This window comes from Dipodomys merriami, unplaced genomic scaffold, assembly GCF_024711535.1.
Source record: "Dipodomys merriami isolate MVZ:Mamm:240054 unplaced genomic scaffold, mDipMer1.0.p SCAF_11, whole genome shotgun sequence".
NCBI classification, from domain to species: domain Eukaryota; kingdom Metazoa; phylum Chordata; class Mammalia; order Rodentia; family Heteromyidae; genus Dipodomys; species Dipodomys merriami.
Window position 1 is genome coordinate 29,726,242 of NW_027202382.1, and position 18,483 is coordinate 29,744,724.

The 18,483-nt window shown below is 48.8% G+C and overlaps 1 protein-coding gene across 10 annotated transcripts in view; it reads left to right on the forward strand.

The window, feature by feature from the left end:
- Nucleotides 1–16,603, forward strand: part of Znf618 (zinc finger protein 618) — a 155,371-nt gene extending 138,768 nt beyond the window's left edge. For 4 of the 10 annotated variants that reach the window (XM_070012101.1, XM_070012075.1, XM_070012140.1 and 1 more), the window contains 4 exons: nucleotides 2,570–2,653; nucleotides 6,034–6,111; nucleotides 14,221–14,322; nucleotides 14,976–16,603. In XM_070012101.1, the coding sequence (XP_069868202.1) occupies nucleotides 2,570–2,653; nucleotides 6,034–6,111; nucleotides 14,221–14,322; nucleotides 14,976–16,492 (1,781 nt within the window). In that variant the 3' untranslated portion in view covers nucleotides 16,493–16,603. Of the gene's footprint in view, nucleotides 1–2,569; nucleotides 2,654–5,017; nucleotides 5,063–6,033; nucleotides 6,112–14,220; nucleotides 14,323–14,975 lie in introns of all 10 variants that reach the window. The other 6 variants (XM_070012066.1, XM_070012084.1, XM_070012091.1 and 3 more) reach the window with 3 other exon arrangements.
- The last annotated feature ends 1,880 nt before the right edge of the window (nucleotides 16,604–18,483 follow it).

Genomic DNA, 18,483 nt, shown 5'->3' on the forward strand with positions numbered 1-18,483 from the left:
CAGCACCCACCTAAAATAATTTGTGGTTTTTCACAGAAACCTCTAAGCAGACTGCACCTTGGGGTTGGGGGTCCTCTCCTTGGGGGGTAAATGGCATTAATGCTGTCAGGCTTCAGGTTTAAGGACATAACCTATTCAATTTCTCATTGTGCTCACTCTGTTGTCTGTGTCCATCCACCCAGGTCATCCATTTATGTCACCTGGCATGCATTTGCATCGTCTACCTTTTAGAAAACTCAGGCTAAAGTTCATTTCAGCCCTACAAAGTGAATGGTTGACCAGAATACCGTCTCCAGAAGGAAGAGGCTCATTAGGAAGCTGGAGGCTACTAGTCCTAGTGTTTTCCCAGTCCATGCAGAAAAAAAGTTCTACCTCCAGAAGGGCAAACAGGAAGTCGAGTTCCCAATGGGCATTTCCCTACTATTTGTTGGCACCAGCTGCCAGGAACACATGGATTAATTCTTGTTGTATGGAACAAGTCCCAGTCTCCTTGCCTGGATGTGGGGGTTGTGTGGTGGGCTGATGACACCTGTGTGCCTGGAGCTGGGGTCTTTTTCATACCCTTGGAAGGTCAAAGCTGATCAGTGAATGAATATGCAAGTGATCACATGGAGAGAGTGGGTTAATGAGCCACTGGGTGTGTTTGGTGAAGGATGAGCTAGCCCGGTAATTCATTGTGGTCATCTTCCTATGATTCAGAAGGCTGATTTGGGGCCTGGCTCTGGTTGGTTTGTGCTTCTTAGCCTTAGATATCTCAGTAGGAGTGTCGGTGAACCTTGTGATTGTAGAACAGTAACCATAAATTAGAAGCAGACCACAACATGGTCTGGGTCTCCTTGTTGGTAGACATCAGTTCATGTAAATAATGGAATTGTGACTGTCCAGTGTGGTTCTCTCTTGCTCTTGAGCTTGGATGCCTGCCAGTTCTGCAAAGAATGAGCTCAGGGGCTGGTGTGTCTCATGTGACAGCTGTCATGTGTCAGTGTCTCCAAGCTAGCCTCTAGTGGGCCATGGGGTGCACCTTGGGCTGTCCTCTGGGACTTGGAAGCCACATGCCTTTCGATTTACAGCTAGCAAGGTCAGAGGGCCCTCATTGAGAACAGGAGCCATTGGGGGCTGGGAAAGGTAGAGGTTGTACCACCCTCCCTACCCTAGAGTATGTGGCTGTGTGTGTGTGTATGTATATACATGCATCTCTGCACAACTGGCAAGGAAAGCTACTCAAAATTGCTCAAAATTAATTGAGCAATAGGAGCATCCCTGGAGTTGTTCCCCCTTAAAAAGAATTTCCCATCTGAAATGGGCATGACACTATAGTCCCATCAGGCTGTAGGGGGATTATGAAGACCATGCTATCGAGGTCTAAACCATAGGTGCTCAGGAGCAACATCCCCTCACTCGCTCACCCACCATAGAACCACAGGGTCCTCTGCAGCTCAGCCCGGGCAGCTGAGGGGAGCCTGGAGGTCCCTGTGTCGTGGCAACAGCCTCCCAGTAGGGAACTCTGTGGGAGAATTTGTAGGGGTGGGGAGGGGGTAGTGGGGAGCTGAGCGGGCCTGTAGGGGGTCACCTCTGGTTTGCTTTCCCTCCATCACCTCCATGATCATCCAGACTAAGGAGAGCTAGGTGGATTCTCCTTCCATTCAAACCCCTCTGAGCTTTTCATAACCTGTGTCAGCTGCTTCCTCTTAGAGGGACCCGGTGAGCTGCACATCCCAAATTGACTGGTTCACGAGGTCTCCCCTCCTAGCCCACATTGCAGCCCCATGGCACCCAGAGGGCCTTGGAGAGGCTAGGTTGCCTTCCCATTCAGACTTTGTTTCATGACCCCTGCACTTGGGGGTGGCTACATCTGTGGCTTTGTGCTTGGTTGGATCCTGCTGCTGCATTAGGGGATTTCCAGAGAGAACCTCAGAGAAGGTGGGCCTTTCCCTCCCCTGGGTGACCTCTGACCCATCTCACCTGATTATTGGCCTTCCCAAGATCTGGGGCTGTCCTCTATCTCCTTGTCATGGCTTCTGTCCCTGGACACCCTCCCTGCCACTAGGGGCACCCAGCTAATGGAGCCGGGATCCACTGCCTGAGCCTCCAGCTAGGTCTAAACTGCCTGCCACCAGGGAGCACCCTTGGTAGAACCAGGGTGACAGAATCTGGCAGAAAAAGCCACAAGGGGGCAGATTCAGATGACCTGGTATCAAATGAGTAGCTCCCCAGGAGCCAAAGTTGGGTCACCCAGTCCTGTTTGCTGTCTGTTCACTGATTAGATTTCATCTGTGTGTCTGAGCAGGTCCTTCCCCTCCCCCACCCCCATCCATGCCTGGATATCTTTGCCTTCTGCCAGAAGGCAGAAGGACCTCTGGACAGGGGACCAGATGACTCAGGGGAGCTGGGAGGACTGGATCTGAAGCCTCAAGTCCCCCTCCCCCACTGTGCTGGTTCTCCTTCTCCCCCAGCAAAGAGTCCCCAGCATTCATCCAGCCCCAGAGGCCTCCTCCTGCAGCCCCTCCCCTGAGACCCCATGCTGACCACTCCCATGGCTTCTCTTTCTCTCTCCTGCCTCCCCACCCAGCAGAAAGCGCTTTCAGTCGAAGAGTAGAAGGCAAAGCACAAAACCACTTTGAAGAGACCAACAGCAGTTCTCAGAACTCCAGCGGTGAGTGTGCTGGGGACAGTGGCCTGGCCACAGCTGCCACCACCATCCTCTGTGGCAAGTGCCCATGGGCCAGGGTCTTCTGTGCATGAGGAGGGTCTTGCTGGGAGGAGGCTGGGCAGGGAAACAGAGGGAGAGCAGGGCCAGACAGAGCACAGGGGGCCTCTTCTAACCCTCTTTGACTCTTCTTCCCCTTGGAGAGAGGATTTTTCCCCCCTTCCCCAAACCCAGCCAGTCCAGCTGGATCAGCCTAAGAGAGCCATTGCTGTATTTTGAAGAGAAAATACACAGCCAGTTTGTTTCAGGAGAGGCAACAGGAGTGCTAAAAGAGAGCTCTAAGCCAGCACTGATGGCTCACACGTGGATTCCTAGATATTCGAGAGGCTGAGATCTGAGGATCGCAGTTCGAAACCAGCCCAGGCAGTAAAGTCCATGTGACTCTTACCTACCATAAACTACTCAGAAAAAGCTGCAAGTGTCTCTATGGCTCAAGTGGTAGAGTGCTAACCTTGAGAAAAAAGTTGCTCAGGGACAGCTCCCAGGCCCTGAGTTCAAGCTCCAGGACTGGTGTCAGAGAGAGAAAGAGAGAGAAACAGAGACAGAGAAACAGAGACAGAGAGAGAAACAGAAACAGACAGAAACAGAGAGAGAGAGAAAGCTCTTAATTGGGAGCCAGAGACCCCCACTTTGGACCTGGGACCATTCGAATCAAGATTCCCTTCCAGCCCCTGCAGCTCCAGTGCGTTGGCCTGAGGCATCCCACTAGTATCTGGTGCCCCCTGTTGGCTGCCTGGTGTCCGACCCTGGCAGAGCCCTGGAGCTTGTCTAATGGCAGCTTTGGGAACCACCCTTCACTTCCACCTTCCCCACACTCCCTTCCACCTGCCAGGGCTAAGCATGGTCACACAAGCAGACTCTGTCCAAGCAAAGGACAGCATGCCAGGCTACACGGTGATAGCCAGGGTAGCATCAGTGACACTCATTTGCTGTCTCACGTGGTTGAATTCACCAAATGCCAGGTGTGGGTCTGGGCTGGGCACTGGCTGGTATAGATGGAGTGAACGCAGCTTGTCCATCAGGGACTTGGTGGAGGCTTCTGCGTAGTCATAACAGTTTCAGCTTCGCCCAAGCCCAGGTTTGAACCCAGCCTCCCCGCTGGTGGCCCTTGAATGCCTACTCCACTGTGAGTGGCTTGGAGAACACACCAGTGTTCCCCACGGAACAATCCCTGTGGTTCTGAGGGTCTCACACAGGACACACACAGCCACTTTGGGTGGCTGCCAGTGGGGGACTTGGTTTACGTTTCTTAGTAATCCCAAGATGGTGGGTCTGTGCTCCCTGGGGAAGGAAGGAGCTGAGATTTTAGATAATGTCATCCCCACCCCCTCTCCCAGGGGCAGTCTCAGGCCACACACAAGTCAGTGGCAACATGGGAGCAAGTTTCCTGGCCTTCCTTGGTCCCTGGCCAAACCATGCTGCATCCCCTGTGCCTCTTCTGTCACGAGAGCTGCCTTTCAGAGTCGGGAGCAGGGCCAGCTAACGCTGCTGCCCGCCGGCAGTCACTGTTTATTGAGCGCTTACTATGTGCCTGGCATGTGTTCAGAGTTTATGTGTCTTACTCGTTTTCATCCTTGCCACAACTCTGGGGGCGGGGGACACACTCAGTGTCAGTGTGATTGTTATCCCTGCTATTCGGATTAGGAAACTGAGGCTCAGCAAGGGCCAGTTGGAACCCCAGGGTGCACCCAGACTATAAATAATGGAGGCCTGCATTGCTGCATACTGGATTAGAGGCTTGACAGCCCAGGCCTCCAACAAAGCCAGAAAGCAGAGGAGGGGAAAGACAGGCAGAAAGTAGCAGCATCTCTTGCTGCTCCAGTGATTGACACCAAACATCCCCGTGCCCATGCCAGAACCCAGACGCAGCTGCCAGGGCCCTGTTCCAAACTGGGCGGCCATTTATGGATGCTCTCCTCCCTTAGGAGATCTGTGTGCTCACTGTCAGAATTGAGGGTATCCTAGAGAAGTGGCCCTGCCTGATCTTGTCCTGACTGGTGGCCCCAGGGCCTAAGAGAAACTTACTTTCTCTAAACGAGGTAGCTTCATGCCAACACCTCACCCAGTATGTGCACTTGGCTGCCAGGTACTCCCTGCTCCACTTGCATGTTGGGTAAGAAGAAAAATCATGAGCCAGTCCTGATGGTGCATGCATGTAATTCCAGCCCTTGGGACAGGAGTACTGTAAGTCTAAGGCCAGCCTGGGCTATACAACCCTGAATCCAGAAAGAGAGAGAAGAGTAAGAGAGGGAGAGAGCAATCGGAGAACAGGACTGGAAGAGACTTAGCTAAACTGTTTCTTTTTTGCAGAAACTACAAGTCCCCTGATTTCCAACCCTTTCCCTCTCCTGCAGAGTAAGTGGCAATCCCACCTCGGGGGGGCTGGCGAGGGCAAGGCAGGGCAGGGAGTGAACTCAGCTGGCCTCCCCAGGGCGCTGACCTGGGCTACTGTGGGGACAGGCCTTTGCCAGCCTCCAGGGCAGACATAGCAACTGAGGGAGGCCACCAAGGGCCAGTGCCAAGTGGGTAGAGGAATGTGAGAGGCAGGTTACAGCCCTGAGCTTCTGGCTGCCTGTGGTGGCCCACTGGACACAGCCCTTCCTCCCAATCCTGGCCATCCAGAAAGCCTCAGGACGCCTCTTCCGAGCCCATCTGCAATCCTCCTTTTCTTCTTTCCTCACCCCCTTTTTCTCTTTCTTCTTTATTTTTTTAATTTTTCTGCTTCCTTTCCTTTCTCCATCCTCATCTCTGCCAGGCCCACTACTTCCTTTTCTTCCATGCCACACCCTCCTTCTCCCATCCTATGGCTCCTTCCTTCTTCCTGCCTTTCCCAGCCTTCTCCATCTCCTATATTCTTCTCCAGCTATTTTTCCCTCCCTGTGCTGTTGTCTGTTTTCTTGTTTCTTTTTGGTTGTTGTTCATTCATTTGTTTACCTGGCAAACAGCTACCTTTGTGGGTTCCACGAGCAGAGAGCCGGGCTGTGAAACCCCTGGACAAAACCTCTGCCCTCAGCGAACTCTTGGTTCCTGCTGTTGTGCTCTCCCTCACCTCCACATGCCCAGCACAGTGCGGGGCACACAGTAAGCACTCAATAAATAACCACTCTGATGGATTAAACCGTCTCTGTCTGCATGTCTTCCTCTCTCCATCGCCCCTGCCTTTCTCCAGCCTCTCCCTGACTGGTTTAGTGACAAGAGTGGACAGGCTGGGCCAAGAGCCCCCATTTGCACAGTTGGGCCCTTCCCCCCACTTCCAAAGCCACCTGCAGCCCCGCAAAAGGGTGTCTGGGTTTGTGCTGCCCTCACGCGCTGCCTCGTCTCCCCAGAGCCCTACACGTGCGGCGCCTGCGGCATCCAATTCCAGTTCTACAACAACCTGCTGGAGCACATGCAGTCCCACGCAGGTAAGCAGCCCTCATAGCTTCCTGCAGAGCAGACACAGGCAGAGCCCACCCTCGGCCCCACTAGGGACACTGCAGCCTCCGGGGAAATGGTTACCCTGTGCAGAACCTGCCCTCGGGAAGCACACTCAGGCTCAGCGCAGGCTCTGAGAATGCCGGCAGGAGGGTGGAGTTGAAGGATGCTTTCAGGCTGGGCCTGAAGCCAAAGAAAGACACAGAGACAGGAATTGGCTGTGGTTAGAGGTCAGGTTGAACTGAGGCAGGGGAGTGGAGAGGCCAGTCAGCTGCCTAGGTCTGGCCCTGCACTGCACACTCTCCAAGCCATAAGCACTGCGTTCACGCTGGAGCAAGATGGCAGTGACCTGGAGTGCCATTCTGGTGCAGATTGATAGGCCCCACCGTGACTTCCGGTACTGCAGGTGTAGGAGCCCAGGGTTGCCTTTGGGGACACAGCACTGTGTACAGCACACAGACTGTGGCCCTCCGTTGATTCACCTGGCCCAGATGTTCATCTTCCTGGCCTGTAGCTGCAGCCTTTTCCCAAGGTGACATCCATAGTGACATCTATCTAGTTCCTACTCGGTCAGGTAAAGAGCCCACAAACCCAGTGGCTTCTCACATTCCAGCCTGGTGACTCAGACCTCCACCCTCTGGTGCTACCACCTTCACCTAGGTCCTTCAGAGGCTTGTTTTTCTCTGACTGGCTGATGGGGAATGGACCTGTGAGGAAGGCACCTAAGTGCCACGTCAGACACAAGTGCACATCATAAATGAGTGTGCAAATTCCAGAGGTGGGAAATAATCACACAGCCTGAATCCATAAGGAATGTACCCAGAGCTACATCCCAGGGACCCTAAGAAAGGAAACACAAACCTGGTGTTGGAGTCCACTAGCCAATCCCCACTTATTCCTCAGGGTAACCTTGAGAGGCACTAGAAATAAGATGTGAAGCCAGGTCTGGTGATCTCAGCATTTGGGAGGCTAAAACAAAAGGTTCATGGGTTGGAGGCCAGCATGAATGGCATAGCAAGACCTCATCTCAAAAAAAAAAAAATGAGGGGCTGGGAAGGTGGCTCAGTGGTAGAGTGCTTGCCTTGCATGCATGAGGCCCTGGGTTCGATTCCTCAGCACCACATAAGCAAAAAAAGCTGGAAGTGGCGCTGTGGCTCACGTGGTAAGAGCACTAAGCCCTGAGCTGAAGAGCTGAGGGGCAGTGCCCAGACCCAGAGTTCAGGCACCATGACTGGCAAAAAAAAAAAAAAAAAAAAAAAACAAAATGAGAAGGAAGAAAGAAAGAAATCTGGGGAACAAAGTGCCCAGGACACCTGTTGGCTCAGTAATTGCTAGTTGCTGTTATTTCCACTATTGTTATTGCTGTCTTTGTGTGTGTTTGTAAATCTTTGATTTAATCCTCTAGATCTGGCCTGATGAGCAGACTGTTTCAGGACAGAATCTTCCGTATGCATGTACTGTGCTATTAGCATAGCCTCGATTCATGCTCCTTGTTTCTTCCTGGTGTATATGGGAATGCAGTGGATCTGACTCATGTACCTACTGTATGCTATTTACTATACATGCTGGGTACTGTGCACAGTACCTACAGTGTCCTAGCCATTCATTCCCAGGGCCTTCAGGCAGCTTATTATTTATTTCTAATGAACTCTTTAAAACCAAGACTGAGCCCTGAGTGACAGGCAGACACCTGAGCTCCTGTTCCTCTCCATGACATCTCTCATGATCGAGTCCCTCAAACAAGGGCACCCAAAGCCCAGGCTCTTTGCTTCTGAGCTCACTCCTGGCTTCCTGACTCCCTCATCCTCCCCTGACTTCGCTGTCAGCCACATCCTCCACTGAAGCCTTAAGGGGATCAGACTTGCCCCAACCCTCTGTGGGACGTAGCAGCTCTGGGGCTCATGACAGTACTGAGTGTTAGCACTACATCCCTGATGCCCACCATCCTCCCACTCTGAAACCTAGACCTCCACTGCTCTCTGCCTCCACTGCTCTGGTTTCCTGTCTGACTTCCTGTGCTTTCCCAGCGTTCTGGTCGTTGGGAGTGGGGGCCGAGAGGAGGGAGCTGAGGCTATTAAAATGCAAATGAAGGCTGAGCCTGGAACTAGTCCCACCTTGCCAAGTATCTAGCCTGGTCTCCCCAGGAACCATGGATGTCAGTTCTGGTCCAGAGAAATGCCTCCCTGCAATCCAGCACAAAGCCAGGCTGAATCCCAGCCTGGCTGAAGCAGGATTAAAGGATTGGCCCTGTGGAGGGAAATTAAGCGTCCTGAGCAGCGCAGTTCACAGTGCGGCTGATAAAGGAGGATCAGCCTCCAATAAAGCCAATCTCATTAAGAGGCTGTGAATGGCACAGGCTAATTCTCCCTAATAAACTTCCCCTCCGTACTGCGGGGAACCCGTCTGCCCTGGTGACAGTTCAGCAGCCTTGTTGACAGTAACGAATGATAGCCATCATTAGTGATTGCTTGCGCACGTGAGGCATGGTACCTGGGACTCCCCGTGGGAGGCTAGATCAGCTCATCCCTAGGGGCTGCTGACACTGTCACAACTTTGCACACATGAAGGCCCAAGGCCCAGAGGACAACACTGGCCTTATGCCAGTACCACAAGTCATAAAAACTTGTGGCCACTTCCCTTCAGAGTTCTGTGGAGGCCCCAAGTAGTTAAATTGCCCTGGACTATGAGATCAGTTCTGGAGGTAAAGAGCAGAGCTCTGGGCTGCAGGGTGTGGCCCTGTGGCTGTGAATGGAAGTGACCTTGTTATGGTCCACACAACCTACTAACTTACTTGGGTATCACCAACCTAAAAGTATCTTCACGAGGTTTGGTCTTTCTCTGACACATAATGGTGCCCAGCTGCTTTTTCTTGTCGGCTTCTTACCATTCCAGTCTATTCTTTAAAGAAATACCTATTCTGGTCTGGGAAGGTGGCTCAGTGGTAGAGTGCCTGCCTTGCATGCATGAGGCCCTGTGTTGGATTCCTTAGCACCACAAAAGCAGAAAAAACCCGGAAGTGGTGCTTTGGCTCAAGTGGTAGAGCACTAGCCTTAAGCTAAAGAGCTGAGGGACAGCGCACAGGCCCAGAGTTCAGGCCCCACTACTAACAACAACAACAAAAAAAACCTATTCTGATCCTTGGCCCATTTTTTAAAAAAATTTTTCATCTTTTTACTAAGTTGGAAGAGTTCTCTGTATATTCCATATTTAAGACCCTTATAGGTAATTGATTTATACATACATCTTTTCCATTCTGTGGGTTGTCTTTTCATTTTTTAAATGCTGTCCTTTGAAGCATAAAACATTTTAATTTTGATGAAAACTCCCCTTTTATAATATTTTTGTTGTTTATGCCTTTGATATCACATCTGAAAAAAAAACATTGCCTAACTTGTCACAAATTGCTGGTTCCATGGGGTTTTGTTTTGCTTTGTTTTCTGTTTTCGACGAATTTTATGGTTCGAGCTCTTAGTTGCAGATTCCCTTTTGGTCTGAAGTAGGAGTCCAACTTGTTTCTTTTACATGTGGGTATCTATTAGTCCCACACTCTTTTCTTTTCTTTTCTTTCTATTCTTACACCACACCCCTTGAATTGTGCAGGTACGTTGTCAAATATCAGTTGACCATAAATGTGAGTGTTTATCCCTTTGTTGTTAGGCGTATTCCATTGGCCTGGATGCCAGTACTTGTGCCAAAACCATGTTATCTTCAGTGCTATAGGAGTTTTGAAATCAAGATGCCTAAGCCAAGCCAACTTTGCCCTTTTTCATGATTGTTTTGACTGCCCTGCATCTCTTATATTTCCATATCAATTTTCGGATCATCTTGTCAATTTTCCATTATTTTTTTTAAATCAGGGATTCGAGAAGGATTGTGCTGAATCTAGACCAGCTTTTATAGTGTTGCTGCTTTAACATCAAGTCTTCCAATCCATGAACATGGGATGTCTTTCTGTTTGTCTTTATTTTTCAACGTTTTTAATTTCTAGGATACAAATCCTAAGTCTTTTATTGTTTTGGAAGCTTGATTTGATTTTTTTTTTTTTTTTTGGAGTTAAGGTGATTTTTTTTCTCAAGCTAGTAATTGCATTCATTAGTTTTTAGTTCTTAACTCCAATTTACATTACTGAGGTAAGTTTCACTTGTGGTAATGTATTATTCTTTTTACCTGTTGTTCTGTTTGAATTTTGTATGTATGTTAATGAGGACTTTTTTCTTTTTTAATGCTTTTTCTCCGGTCTTGGATTGAGGAAGTGCCAGACTTGTAAAATGAGTTGGAAGATGTTCTTATTACTTACGTTTTCTGGCAGAATTTGTGTAGAATTTGTATTGTTTGTTTTCCCTTTAACTATCTCATCCAATTCACCAGAGAAGTCTTATGGGCCTGGAAGTTTCTTTTTGAAAGAAAGGGGAGTTATTTAACAGACAGGACTATGGCAGGTTGTTGGTTTCTTCTGGAGTGAACTTTGTTTCTTTGAGTCTTTCAGGTTCTTTGTCTCACCTGGCTTGCATCATCTTCCCTTTTTATCCATGGTTTCATAAGGACTAAATGGGACTAAAAATGATTATCAACTCTACATGATTATCAGTGTTAATGACTTGTGTCCTCTAGCTAGAAGCTTATAATTTTACTGAATTCCTTTTTTTAACAAAGACTTAGCTTTCATTTTTCACTGTTTGTCCATTGTCTTTCATTTCTGCTTTTTATCTGAATTGTTTCTTTTCTTCTCCTTACTTTAAGCTTAATCCACTTTTCTTTAGATGTGTGTGTGTGTTTGTGTGTGTGTGTGTGTGTGTGTGTGTGTGTGTGTGTGTGTGTGTGTGTGTGTGTGCATGTGCGTGTTTGAAACTAGGGCCTTACATTCTCACTGGGTGCTTTTTTTTTTCTTTTCAGTAGACCAACTGGATAGTTTTATTGAGAGGAGAGCAGAGAGCACCTGCATGGGAGGGAAAAGAAGGAAAGCTGAAGCCAAGTCGTGTTACAGTCCAGGGGTTTATGTTTAGTGTTGGTTGTGTGGATGCTAATTTTATAGTCAAGTATTATCATTGATTGATTAATAACTGGGGTAAGTTACAGGTCTCAGTGGGCCTTCTTTTTTATATTTTTTATTGTAAAAATACTGTACAGAGGGGTTACAATTACACGAGTAAGATAATGAGGACATTTCCTATCCAGCATTGTTACCTCCTCCTTTGTTTTTCCCCTACCATCCCTTTCCTCCCCAACTCTGCCATCCTCCCCACCCTGAAGTTGTATTTCAACATAGCGTCTTGTACATCTCATTGTTACAATGGTAAACCTGTATCCTTATTTCAGTATCTTATTATTTCCCCTCCCCTCCCCAAATTAGTAAAATGTATATACAAGATGCAGGGCACTGGTGTTCTTATTCACAGCTGGCCCCTACCATCTAAGCTCTGTTCCCAACCCTTTTTGCCTTAGTTTGTTTTTCAAATCAGGTCTTATGTGTATGCCCTGGCTGGCCTGGATCAAGATCTTCCTATTTATACTTTCTATGTAGCTGGGGTATGTACCACATCACCATTGGTTAAAATGGAATCTTGTGAACTTTTTCCCTAGACTAGTCTTGAACTATGATCTTTCCATCTGTCTCCCAAGAAGTTACAATAACAGTATAAGCTATCACATCCATCTGCATACTGTATCTTTATTTAGCTTTTGACTCTTGATCTGTCTCTATCTTTGTTTAAGTAGGTTTCTTATAGGTGATATATCATTTCTTGTTTTTAAATATTAATATCATGGAATTTCTTTGGATTTTTGAGACATGTGCATTTAATGTAATTTCAGTGCAGTCAGCTATAAATCTGCCTTCTTTGTACTTGCCTGCTAGTTCAACTCCTTTATTCCTTGTTCCTTTTTATCCTCTAATTTTTCTAATTTATTTTGTATTGAGAATTTTTATCTTCACTTATCTTGATTTATTAGGTATACATTTTTTGCTTTTTACCATTCATTTACAGCTTTATAGCCTTAAGCTGTCTATATATTTTGAATTGATCATTCTTCTATCAAATAACATTAGCTTTGCCAGATTCTGGCAGCTCACACCTGTAATCCTAGGTAATAAGGAGGCCGAGATCTAAGAATCATGGTTCAAAGCCAACCTGGACAGGAAAGTCTGTGAAACTCTTACCTGCAATTAACAGAAAAACAGAAGTGGAAGTGTGGCTCAAGTGATAGAGTTCTGGCTTTGAGAGAAAAATAGCTAAGTGACAGTAACCAGGCCCTAACTTCAAAATGCAGTACCAGCACAAAGCAAACAAACAACAACAACAAAACACATTAGCCTTATTTTCATGTCATGTGAGAACTTCTCAACAGTGTCTTCTGTTTCCGTATTCTGATCTTTGGAACATTGTTGCTGTGCGGTTTACTTTTATACAAAATTCATGATCCCTATTTGGAGTGAGAGATCAGTTATCTTTTAAGATTTCAAATGAGGGAGCTATTTTCCCTCCTCACACATGTATGTGCAGCTCACAGTAACCTTCTTCGTTTCTGTAGATCCAGTTTTCCTAATAGAAGCTCAGCTTTTTGTCTTAAAATATATTTTATCTTCATTTGCAAAAAAAGATCTCATGATGATTGTGTTTTGCTTCATATCTCTGAATATATGTATAATATTCACAACAGCTCTCTTTAAAGCCTTATTGGCTAATTCCATCCTCTCTATCATACACAGGTCTATTTCTGTTATTGGTTTTTCTCCTGGTAATAGGTCATATTTTACTAATATTTATTGAGTACTTGATACTGTGAATTGTACATTTTACTGGGTGCTGGAATCCATTGTATTTCTTTTTCTTTTTCTTTTTTTTTGTGCTGTATTTTGGCGGACTTGTGCTCTTATTTAGTTGTATTGCACAAGGCTGGCACTCTACCAATTGAACCACAGCTCGACATCCAGCTTTTTGTTGGTTAATTGAAGATAAGCGTCTTGAGGATTTATCTGTCAAGGATGGCTTTGTACCTTAAGCCTCAGATCTTAGCCCCTTGAGTAGCTAGGATTACAGGTGTGAACTACCAGCACCCAGCTCCCTTGTATTTCTTAAAGGAATGTTAGACTTGATCTGCAATTTAGTTTCTTTCTTAAGAGCATGATTATGCCTTTGAGGCTTGCTCTTAAAGATACAAGGCAGACAGCCAGACTCTAGTGGCTCATGCCTATAATCCTAGCTACTCGGGAAGCTTAGAATAAGATGATCTTGGTATACAGCCAGCCTGAGCAGGAAAGTTCAAAGACAGCTGGGTGTAGTGGCTTGCACCTGTTATCCTAGCTATGACAATAAAGCCTAACAGGTGGATCACACCCAAGTGTGCATACCTAGGCAGGAAATGAGAACCAGTCACAAAATATCAGCAGAAAACAGGACCGATGGCATGGCTCCTCAGTAAAAACCACCTCCCTAGCAAGTACGAGGCCCTGAATTCAATCCCCTCCATGAGAGAGAGAGAGAGAGAGAGAGAGAGAGAGAGAGAGAACAGATGTGGAGCTGTTTCTAATCTGTGGTGAGTTTAGTTTCATCAAAACAAACTGAACTTTATCAAATCTCTCATGCACTGAAATCTTTTCCCTCAGCCTGGCACATTTTCTGAGTGATCCTGAGCAAACCTTTTTTAGATCTGGACCATAGTTCCCATGTTTTCCAGTGAAGGGAAAAGAGTTGGTAATTGAGTGCTTCAAATCTTGTAGGTAGAACCTGGTTTTATTTTCTTCATTTAATATAATCTCCAGTAAATACACTGAATGACAACACACAAAAGTAAGAGAATGTGAGATACTGCCGAGCCCTCAGGTCTGGGGTTGTGGGAATTGTAGGTGCCTGGCTAGCCTCGGGTTCCCACTGGCTAAGAGTTTTCCTTAGTCCAGGCAATGGTGTCAGCAATCCTTGCACTGCCTGTATGGTCCTTCCAGCCTCTGTAATGGCCGGAGATGAGGCTTTGCTAACATAGATCATTGCCTAAGGAGGAGCCAGGACTTAGCCCAGGCCACGTCTTGCTCTTTCCCCCTGACTCTCGTTCTCATCTTACTGGTCTTGCCCTTCATGGTAATGCTGTCCCCATTGTGCCTACAGCCGACAATGAAAACAACATCACCTCCAACCAGTCCCGATCTCCACCTGCCGTCGTGGAAGAGAAGTGGAAACCTCAGGCCCAGAGGAATAGTGCCAACAACAGTAGGTCTCCTGGGCAAGGGCTTGAGCCAGGGGCCCTGGGAGGTCCTGAGGCTCTGCTGTAGTATTCCACTCACCCCTATCTCCTCCACCTATGTCTCCTGTGGGGCCAGAGGTGACAGACACACAGCAGCTTCCAGGGCATACTCATTCTCAACACCTCACAGCAGTAGTTCTTAACACACAGGGTGAGCAGAGGAAGGCTTTAAAAAAATATATGGTTAGAGAGCACCAGTTAGTGCCAGGATTACAATCAGAGCCCACATTTTTATGATTTCTGTGGGCTGCACTTTCCTGACACTGACCCAGCCCACCTTTCTCACTAAAGATTCCTATTTTAATGGCAACTCCTGTATTGAGGAAGAAGTAAGACTAGTTGTGATCACAGGCCTAGGTAATGACACCTATGGCAAGCGTGTTTCACACTCACCCCTAAGTACCATTCCAATACCTGTGGCAGGCATTACTAATCAATTGCAAAACTCTATCCCTGTGAGACTGACATATGTGAGAACCAGTCTGCCATGCCCACGTGTGCACGAGATAAAATGTATTTGTTATTCCTAATACTCTATGCTTAGACTACTAAGCTACTACCAGATCAAGCACCCTGGAAATGCCAGAATGAATCCGCTTTCTCTCTGTGTCCCTGGCAGCCACAAGCAGCGGTCTACCACCCAACAGCATGATCCCAGAGAAGGAGCGGCAGAACATTGCAGAGCGGCTGCTGCGGGTCATGTGTGCCGACCTGGGGGCGCTGAGCGTGGTCAGTGGGAAGGAGTTCCTCAAGTTAGCGCAGACCTTGGTGGACAGCGGTGCCCGCTACGGGGCCTTCTCAGTCACCGAGATCCTGGGCAACTTCAACACGCTAGCACTGAAGCACTTGCCTCGCATGTACAACCAAGTGAAGGTGAAGGTAACCTGTGCCCTGGGCAGCAATGCCTGCCTGGGCATCGGCGTCACCTGCCACTCGCAGAGCGTCGGTCCCGACTCCTGCTACATCCTCACGGCCTACCAGGCTGAGGGCAACCACATCAAGAGCTATGTGCTGGGCGTGAAGGGCGCGGACATCCGCGACAGTGGCGACCTGGTGCACCACTGGGTGCAGAACGTGCTGTCGGAGTTCGTCATGTCGGAGATCCGGACAGTGTACGTGACAGACTGCCGGGTGAGCACGTCGGCCTTCTCGAAGGCCGGCATGTGCCTTCGCTGCTCGGCCTGTGCCTTGAACTCGGTGGTGCAGAGCGTGCTGAGCAAGCGGACGCTGCAGGCCCGCAGCATGCACGAGGTCATTGAGCTGCTCAACGTGTGTGAGGACCTGGCAGGCTCCACGGGCCTGGCCAAGGAGACCTTTGGGTCCCTGGAGGAGACGTCGCCGCCGCCCTGCTGGAACTCAGTGACGGACTCCCTGCTGCTGGTGCACGAGCGCTACGAGCAGATCTGTGAATTCTACAGCCGGGCTAAGAAGATGAACCTCATCCAGAGCCTCAACAAACACCTGCTGAGCAACCTGGCCGCCATCCTGACACCTGTGAAGCAGGCGGTCATCGAGCTGAGCAACGAGAGCCAGCCCACCCTACAGCTTGTGCTGCCCACCTACGTCCGGCTGGAGAAGCTGTTCACGGCCAAGGCCAACGACGCCGGGACCGTCAGCAAGCTCTGCCACCTCTTCCTCGAGGCGCTCAAAGAGAACTTCAAGGTGCACCCAGCCCACAAAGTGGCCATGATCCTGGACCCGCAACAGAAGCTGCGGCCCGTGCCGCCTTACCAGCACGAAGAGATCATCGGCAAGGTCTGCGAACTCATCAACGAGGTGAAGGAATCCTGGACAGAGGAGGCTGACTTCGAACCCACTGCTAAGAAGCCCCGCTCCACGCCGGGTGAACACCCCACAGCTCAGGAGGACGACCGGCTAGGGAAGAACGAAGTGTACGATTACCTGCAGGAACCCCTTTTCCAGGCCACCCCTGACCTCTTCCAGTACTGGTCATGTGTGACCCAAAAGCACACAAAACTGGCCAAGCTTGCCTTCTGGCTGCTGGCCGTTCCGGCTGTGGGGGCTCGAAGTGGGTGTGTAAATATGTGTGAGCAGGCACTTCTGATCAAAAGGAGACGGCTGCTCAGCCCAGAAGATATGAACAAGCTCATGTTTCTGAAATCCAACATGCTTTAAGACACAGCTTCAGAAAATTAAACAAAAAACAACTTTAAAAAAAAAGACAAGAGAACGTTAGGGAAGGAAAAATTAAAAAAAAAAACACAACACTGTCACAAACAAAGGAAAGGAATTTAAGTTCTAAACACTGTGGACCTCATTATAAACGCCCCCTCCCCCCAGGAAACTTAAGTGCTTTTTTTCCCCATGTATGTGTGTGTGCACGTATGTCCGCACCCAGGCATGTGTCCAAACATGCAGGTGTGCGGTATGGGGTGGGCTTCATGCTCAGCTGTTGGCTGGAGAAGCTCCACCCACATGTGTGCACACACATACAACCCTGGTGCACATGTGCACGCCCACTCACAGGTGTGTGCATCCAGTTGGGTGTGTCAGGAAAGCCGGAAAGAGGGAGATGGTTCACCTTTTCTCCAGCAGGGGCTCTGTAGAAGGACTCCATTTTCAGGTGCGCAGATTGGAAGAAGCCGATACAAGGTATGCAGCTGGTCAGGCGGCTGAGATCTGAAGTGAGTGACCCGATGCTCCCTGTCCTTCACCTCTAGTCCCTTCTTCATCTCCCTCCCCATCCCCTGATTCCCCACAGGCCCACCCTCCTGCCCTAGCTGCTCTGCCATGGATTCTCCAAACTGCATTTGATGGAGAGTTTCTGCACTGGACTTTGTTTCTCGTTCACCTTCAGGGCATTGAGCTGCTGTCTCTTGGTGACTCCCACTCCAGGGTGTTCCCAGGGGGGCAGTCGCTTTAGAAACACACCTATCTATCTCCCCAAAATCAGGAAAGGAGACTTTCAAGAATATAAAAGTTGATGTTTTGCTTTTTAATATAAGAGAAAGAGAGAGAGAAAGTGACTTTTTTTTTTCAGAGAAGTATAGTTAATTGTCTCCACCCAATACTTTTTTTCCCAACATTTGAGCAATGTTTATCTTCCTTTGGGGGGGGATTAATTCTTTTTTTTTCAGATTTGATTTCAACTCTGCTAGGAGGCACTGAATGTCGGTAACTTATGTTTCAGAGTTTTTCTGTTTTGTTTTTGACTTGGCCTCAAGTCACACTGTAAACTAGCTCATCTCAGTGGTATATTGGCTGTTGTAAGGTTTTTCTCATCCTTCGCTGGGAGAACAGTTCTGATCTCATGTTAAGACAACCAAGACCAAGCTCAGGATGGCGCTGGCTGGAGACCAGGCTGGGTGGTTCCAATATGGGGTTTGGTGGAAGCTGCAGGGAGCAGCATGGGGCCTCGGGGTCCTCTGAATGTAAACAAAGACCCACCTACTGATTGGCTGTCTGTACCAGGACATCTGACTCCTGTACCCAGACTGCTGCACTCCTCACCTCATCCCAGGCCTTCATCGCAGTAGGAACTCCTAATCCGATCCATATTCACACCTGTCATACCCCAGATCCACAGTCTCTCCTCCCCCCCCGCCCCCATACCTGGGGATCCCAGGGCCTTTGTAGTGGGGCAAGGGAGAGTATACATAGCCCCCAGGGGTCCCAGCAGGCCCCTAGTCCTCCACTCAGGACAGCAGCTGAGCAGGGTACCTTGTGGTCTGAACAGTTGATATCCAGAGGTGGACACATTCAACTCCATGCTGTGAAAGGGGTCTCTCCTGACCTCCCTCCTGACCCCTGGCCAGGAACAACTGAGCTTCGGCACACAGTCCTGCCTGATGTTGAGAAGTGACAAGGGAAGGATTGGCTGTGACCCCCATTCCCGCCCACACGCCTCTCCCGGCTGCTGGTCCCACAGCCCTCTGGTGACCAGGGCTCTGAGATGCTTGTGCAAAGAGCCACCACTGAGGGGAGGAGGGACCATTGGCCAAGGCAACTTCTGCCGTCCTGGGACGGGCTAGGAGGGCGCACCCTCTTCCCAGGAATAAAGCATTACTCAACTGTGAGATACCTCGACTACAAAAAGCACTGTACATCCCTCTCCCGCTGAGACCCCCAACCCGATGGGGCGAAGGTGGTTTAGAAACTCAAGAAGA